Source organism: Echinops telfairi, unplaced genomic scaffold (assembly GCF_000313985.2).
Source record: "Echinops telfairi isolate 266 unplaced genomic scaffold, ASM31398v2 ScPeMD7_7469;HRSCAF=8507_0, whole genome shotgun sequence".
NCBI lineage: Eukaryota > Metazoa > Chordata > Mammalia > Afrosoricida > Tenrecidae > Echinops > Echinops telfairi.
The window spans coordinates 29,175,784-29,183,349 of record NW_022111372.1 but is presented as its reverse complement, the minus strand read 5'-3'; the positions used below and the strand labels follow the sequence as shown (position 1 = coordinate 29,183,349).

General features: G+C 41.5%; 1 protein-coding gene across 1 annotated transcript in view; it reads right to left on the bottom strand.

The window, feature by feature from the left end:
* Positions 1 to 2,619: 2,619 nt before the first annotated feature.
* RIPPLY3 (ripply transcriptional repressor 3) overlaps positions 2,620 to 7,566 on the bottom strand; it is a 21,620-nt gene continuing 16,673 nt past the window's right edge. Inside the window, exons 5-6 of the mRNA XM_030888666.1 lie at positions 3,839 to 3,879; positions 2,620 to 2,661 (exon numbers count right to left, since the gene is read on the bottom strand). Of these exons, the coding sequence (XP_030744526.1) occupies positions 2,620 to 2,661; positions 3,839 to 3,879 (83 nt within the window). The remainder of the gene's footprint in view (positions 2,662 to 3,838; positions 3,880 to 7,566) is intronic.

Sequence of the window (7,566 nt, the reverse complement as noted above, 5' to 3'; positions counted from 1 at the left end):
AGACAAGAGGAAAGCAAAAGGAAATAGAGGAAAGAGCTAGGAGCCAAAGGGCATTTATAGAGGTCAAAATAAACACATGTATATATGTAAATATGTTTATATGTGAGGATGGGGAAATAGATCTATGTACATATATTTATAGGCTTAGTATTAAGGTAGCAGATGGACATTGGGTCTCCACTCAAGTACTCTCTCATTGCAAGAATACTTTGTTCTATTAAACTGGCATTCCATGATGCTCACCTCCCCGATATGATCACTGAAGACAAATGGGTGCATAAGCAAATGTGGTGAAGAAAGCTGATGGTGCCCAGCTATCAAAAGATACAGTGTCTGGGGACATAAAGACTTGAAAGTAAACAAGCGGCCATCTAGCTCAGAAGCAACAAAGCCCACATGGAAGAAGCACACCAGCCTGTGTGACCACGAGGTGTCAAAGGGATCAGGTATCAGGCATCAAAGAACAAAACATCAAATCATTGTGAATGAGGGGGATTGCAGATTGGGGACCCACGACCCATCTGTAGGCAACTGGTCATCCCCTTAACAGAAGAGTCACAGGGAGGAGACAAGCCAGTCAGTGTGCTGTGTAGCAACCACAAAACATACAACTTTCCTCTAGTTCCTAAATGCTTCCTTCCCTTCACTATCATGATCCCAATTCTACCTTATGAATCTGGCTAGACCAGAGGATGTACACTGGTACAGATAGGAACTGAAAACACAGGGAATCCAGGACAGATGGTCCCTTCAGGATCAGTGGTGAGAGTGGTGATACCAGGAGGGTGGAAAGGGGTAACCAGTTACAAGGATCTACATATAACCTCCTCCCTGGGGGATGGACAACAGAAAAGTGGGTGAAGGGAGACATCGTACAGTGTAAGACATGGCAAAATAATAATAATTTATAAATTATCCAAGGGTTCATGAGGGAAGGGGAGCGGGGAGGGCAGGGGGAAAATGAGGAGCTGATGCCAAGGGCTTAAATAGAGAGCAAATGTTTTGAGAATGATGAGGGCAACAAATGTACCAATGTGCTTAACACAATTGATGTATGTATGGATTGGGATGAGAGTTGTATGAGCCCCCAATAAAATGATTTTTAAAAAAGAATTCACCTAGAGAAGCAACCCAAATATCCATGAATGGAGAAGTGGGTCCAGAGAATGCAGCACAGTCTACCCATGCCTATAAAGAGGAACGCCTTGAGTTGTCGAGGGCTGTTGCGTCACTTGGATGAACCTTGCAAACATTACACTAGGTGAAAGAGGTCCGCCATCAGAGTCATATATGCGTATGCTTCCATGTAAGGGAAAGTCCCTAACTGAGAAACCCACAGAGACAGAACATAGATGAGTGTATGTGTAGGGCTATGTGGAGTAGGGAATCACAGGGCGGTACAAATGGTTTCACACACTCAGCTGTAACAGAAAGGTTGGAGGTTTGAATCTACCCCAAAGCATCTTGGAAAAAAGGCCTGAAAAATCAGCCCCTGATAGACCTATGGAGGATTTTCTACTACTTTGACACACATGTGGAGTTGGTCAGACCAGACTCACTCTCTGCCATGTGTCTCCAGTATTGTCCTCTGTCGCGGTATGCTCCAGTGAGGGGACATCGTGTCTTGAGCTGTTGTCAGCCCTACAGTACTATCTGTGCCTTAGCAGCTCCGTGCAGGGGTGACGTGCTCAGGGCTTGGTGTGCCAGTATGGGGTCTGGTCCCTCTCTCTCTCTTTTTCCTTCTTGGTTTGCTTCCATGTGGGCATGGCAAGCTGCCCCCTCTCCCAACCTGTAGGTTAAGTGTTGTCCTCTGTAGCACATACTTGTATGTGGAGTCAGCAGCTCTGATTGGGGATGGCCCTGTAGCCCTCTCTGTTCATGAGTTGCTCCATGTGGTTACGTTGCAAACCCTCAAGGTTTGGTGCGCCTTGATGGGGTCTGCACTAGATAATATTTTCTCAATGTTGCTATCCCAAAAATGGGATTGAAAAAGAAAAAAGTCTTTCCATGTCATAAACCTCAGCAACTGAGTGTGTAGTTGCTTCTCCAACTCCTTCTATTGACTAAAACTAATATTGAATATTAGTTTTGCAGAACCCATGCCCTAGGGAGAATCTCAGAACACAACATGATTTACTCAAACATGAAAAGAAAGCCCATCTGAGCTTGAAAAATATAATTTTTGTTCTGCTAGTAGCAAATGAGAATATTGAATGAGATGGCCATTTCTTAATGTGGCTGCTTTTAAGGCAAACAGTAGCAGATAATACAATCCATGTGACCACTTAGTGCTAAAAGCTGAGTCACAACTGCTCATCCGGCTACACCAGGGTACAGTGACCAAAAGCCACACCAGTTGCCATGGAGTTGATTCGGACTGAACACGATGCTGTCTGTGTCGGAGTAGAGCTGTGCCCACAGGTGCGCGGTGGCCGATTTCCCAGAAGTAGATCAGCAGGCCTTTCTTAAATTAAAAGGCTCCTCCATGGAGACTCAGCACTCCAACGTTTCAGTTAGCAGCCAAGCACACTCACCATGCGGGTTGAATAAAAAATAAAAATATAGTCATTGAACAAAGCAAAATGTGTATAAGTTATGGATTATCAGGTCTCTCGACCTTCACTTATTCACAGACACGAAGATGTAGTTATCGCTTGTCACCTAGACACAAAGACAAAATGGGCACTGTTCTTTAAGAGGCTTCTCCTCTGGACTAACAAAATATCAGTGGAAACAAATCAACTTAAAAAGAAAGGTTTAAGTGGGGGAGGGGAGACAGTGGATGGTGTAAAATATGAAAATAAAAATAATTTATAAATTATCAAGGGTTCTCAAAGGTGGGAGGGTGGGGGAGGGAGGGGATAGCAAGGGCTCAAGTAGAAAGAAAATGTTTGGGAAATGATGATGGCAACATATGTACAAACGTGCTTGGTACAACTGATGTGTGGATTGTTATAAGAGCTGTATGAGTCCCCAATAAAATGATTTATTAAAATAAAATAAAAAGAGAAGGGTTTTTTTGTTTGTTTTTTTTAAAGCAAAACAGAGATCTACCTGTAGCTTAATCCATTAGAGTATAAGGATTTGTACTTATCCCCAGTCCAAGGATTTGGGGAACTCCCCAACTTCCCATAGGCCCCCAACAACCCAGAAAGTCTCTTGTTCTCCATGCAAGTTCTCTTCCAACCTAGGTGGACACCAGCCCATAAAACTATAAAGTAAAATGTGTCAGTTCTGTGGAATTTTTGTTCTTGGAATAAATTGTGTGAATTTCTTAGTGGCCTGTTCCATGGAAACATCCTACTGGGAGACGGATGGGGTGACTCGGGTTTTCCTGGCTTGAATTCAACAATCAGGGTAGCTAGTCAGGGATGCACTGATGACACAGGGGCATGCTATGAGGCCACAGCCACTCCAGAACTTGTTATGTTGTTAGCAGCTATAAAACCAGCCCCAGTGCTGTACACACAAGGGACAAAATAGTGCTCCATCTCAGGCCATCCCCATGATGAGGTGAAGATCCAACCAGGTGTGATCTACAGTGTTTCCTTTTTACTTAAACAATTAAAGCAATATGTTTCTAAACTTTTTATTGTGATTTGGATGAACATGGACAAAATGAGTCGATGTTTCCATTCAACAATTCACACACATTGCCACACTTGCATTCTTCGCATGGAATGTAATCCCACCACGAACAGCTCTCTCCCCACTTCCTTCCTGTGCTTCCATTTCCCTCCATTCTTCTGTCCTAGCCCTTCTAACCCTCTGAGCTTTATCCTTGGACAAAGGCCGCCTTTCTGATCTTGTGTAGTTGATTATCTGAGGGAGTACGTACCTTCCTAGTGCCATAGTTTACCTTACAGGCCTGTCTGTCATCTAGATAAAAATTGGACCACAGGGGTGAGCATCTCTAAGCCTGAAGGGCGTCTGAGATCTCAGGGTTCTACAGGTCTGTATCAAACCTGTAAACTTGGCCATTTTTTATTATTTTGAATTTTGTTTCACAAGTTTCTCCCACTCTGTTGCAGGAGGACGCTGCCTACTTGGATCCCTTTCAAAGAAGTAGCCGTGGTAGCCAGGCATTATCTGGGCTTGGGGCCAGTTGTTTTCATGACGTGCTTTTGGACGTAGATCACTAAACTTTTTTTCCTAGTCCATCTTAACTTGGAAGCTCTGCTGAAACCTGTTCTGCCTTGTAACAACATGCCAAGTATCTGCATATGAGATGTACAATGTGTACATTGATGAAGATGGATTGTAATAAGAGTTGTAGGAGCCCCCAATAAAATAATAATAATTTTTAAAAAAAACAGTTTTCAAACTCTACCTTAAAAAAAAAGAAAAGAAAATTGAACTCTTAATCTCCCGCGTAGGATGTGAGAATTCTACCACTTAACCACCAATGCCTCTCAGCACTTGTTGTGTTGGTGTTGTTAGGTGCCATCAGGTCAATTCCAGTTCATACCAACCCTGTGGACAACAGAAGGACACACTGTCTGGTCCTATTCCAGCCCATCGCTGCAGCCGTGGTATCAGTCCATTTCATCAAGGCCCTTCCTCCTTGTCGCTGCCCCTCCACTTACCAAGCCTGGCGTCCCTCTCCAGGGATTGGTCTCTCCTGACGTGTTCAGGATCTTTCAGTCCTCTGGGGAGAGAGAACCCCGGAGCATCAGAAAAAAACACCGAGACGAATCCTCTAGGAACTTATTGTGTTGATAACTAAGTTGAGCTTTATAACAACAAGCCACAAAAAGTCCATTAATGTCTGGACTTTAAGAGAAAAGCTGAGCAAACAATGCTTCCTCTGGGTCAAAGCGAGGGACCGTACTTCTTCCGAGTGCACAGAGGCCGGCAGGAATACTGGCAGTTCATGCCGAGGGCGTTTCCCCAGGGCTCAGCCTACAGGACACGATGTCTCAGAGAAGTCATGTTTGTGAGACAGCACACTTCAGTAACTTTGTGACTGATATTCAGCGGTCCTGCCTGTAACAGTGTTTGCTCAGGTCAACTCTGAAGAAGAATGAATGTCTGTTTATATTTAGGACATTTCTGCAATGAGTTGTGTTTATACTTAAATCACTTCAGGTAGCTTTCTAAAGTGTTAGCAAAATAAAACGATTCGTACTAAAGCTAACCAGATGCATACACTATGACCCAGCGACCACTCCTAACTATATATCTGATAGAAATGTACACATTTGTACATCAAAAGCATACACACAAGAATGTTCATAGCAGCGTGTCTTTGCTATCTAGTGCTGCTATCATAGAAATAACACAGTGGATGGCTTTAATAAACAGAAACTTCTCTTCTCACAGTTGAGATGTTGGACATCCAAATGCAGGGAGCTGGCTCTAGAGGAAGGCAGCTATGGAGCAAGGGCTTTATCGCTTCAATTTCTGCTTCCTGGTTCCTTGGAAATCGCCATGTGTTTGGGCTTCTATTTTACCTCGTCACTTTTGCCAGTTCACTTTTTCTCTTTTATCTCCAAGAGATTGACTCAAGATACAGGCTGCCTCATTAACATAGCAAAGAACACCCCTTCATTCCCAAATGGGATTATAACCACAGGTTAGGGACAACACATATTTGGGAGAGACAATTCGATGCAAAGCACAGCAATATTCATAATAGCCAAAGAACTAGAAGCAATCCCAGTGTTCATCAAAAAGAGCGGTGTGTTCCTATGTGGAATGCCACAGAACAGTGAGTGACCTCCAGGTACACATGTCAAGTTTTAAAAAAAAAGATGTCAAAGAGCACATACCATATGATTCTCTTTATACAACATTTAAAAGTGAACAGAACAAATTTATGACATGGAAGCTAGAACAATGTTTTCCTTTTCTGGGTAGCTGGGAGGAGGCATAAGAATTCAGGAGTCCTAGTAATTTATTTTTGACGTGGCTAAAAGAGACCCTTACCTATGAAAAACCATAATGCTCCTACGATTTGCACCTTTTCTCTGTATCTGTTATACTTAAATAAAAATGTTTTTAAAATTAAGCTTAAAAGATTGTGTGTGTGTGGTAGCTCTAACTACCGTGAAAGCCAATATATTAGGGTTGTTGTAAACAAAAATTTAAAAATTTTCAGTTTGCACGTATAGCATTTGATGTATCTAGAGAGACGCCAATTTGTAGCACACTCGTAATCATTATTGGTTCAGAATGCTGACTTCTGAAACCCATGTCCTATACTTAGCTTGAATTTTGAGATTGGCCCTGCCACATTGTTTAACAACTCAATCTTGCAATTTAAAGAAATCTAAGACACTCATTTTGAATACACACTCGAAAGATCTACCCCGATGACCTAGATCTTAGATTTCCTTCATATTTTACTTTGGAATTGAACTCATTACCCTAAAAATATACCGGACCTTTTTCCCTTTATGTGATGGAGGCTCAGAGGTCACTGAGAACCTCTAGAGGGCAGTTTCTTGATGAAGAAATCCAGTAGGGCCCAAACCTAAGAGCCGACGGGGAAGGAAGCAAAGGACTTGTTTACCACGTTTTCTTTTGGGTTACTTAAAAACTAAAAATATTGTATTTTTCCTATAGTGTCTTGGTAGCAAAGAAATGTAAAAAAACGAAACAATCATTATTTTTATAAGACCATCTCAGCTTTTCTTTTTTTAAGTACACACTGTCTTTTGTTTGTCTTCTCCCTCTAGTATGGTGCTTGTGAGAGTTGTGTTGATACAGTTGGGGGTGCTCATTGTTGACTCCGTCTCACAGCTGAACAGAACGCTGGTGGTATAGTGAGTTATGTGTTAGGCTGCTAAACATAAGGTCAGTAATTCAAACCCACCAGCCGCTTGGGGGGAGGAAGATGTCAAATCCTTGACAACTTCAATCTTTTCTCCATTTATCTATAATGTGGCCTATTGGTCCAGTTGTGAGGATCTTTGTTTTCTTTACATTAAATTGTAACCCAGATTGAAGGCTGAAATCCTTGATCTTCATAAGTGCTTCAAGTCTTCCTCACTTTGAACAAGCAAAGGTGTCATTTTCAGATCGTTTTCATTTCATTGTTCATTAATGAAACATTCATTTTCCTTCTGTAAGTGTGAAGTGGTTTTATTGCTAATAAAAAGATCTATAAATTGCCAAACACACACACACACACTTGCCAATTTAATGGGTTTTTGTGTGTACAATTTAGTGATATTAGTTACATGAATCCTGTTGTACCATCATCACCAGTATCTGTTGCCAAATTGGTAGGTTGTTATTCTTTTTTTTTTTTTGGTAGGTTGTTATTCTGCAACGAAAAGTTTACATGGAAAAATCAACTCAAAGGGAAGAGAAGATGAATTCGTTATTTTTCACTGTTAATATGGATCATAAAATTTCCATTAATTTTTTTAGAAAAACTGTGTGTTTAATATACTCTTTATATATATAATCATTTTATTAGGGGCTCATACAACTCTTATCCCAATCCATACATACATCAATTGTGTAAATCACATTTGTACATTAATTGCCCTCATCATTCTCAAAACATTTGCTCTCCACCTAAGCCCCTGGCATCAGCTCCTCATTTTTTCCCTTCCC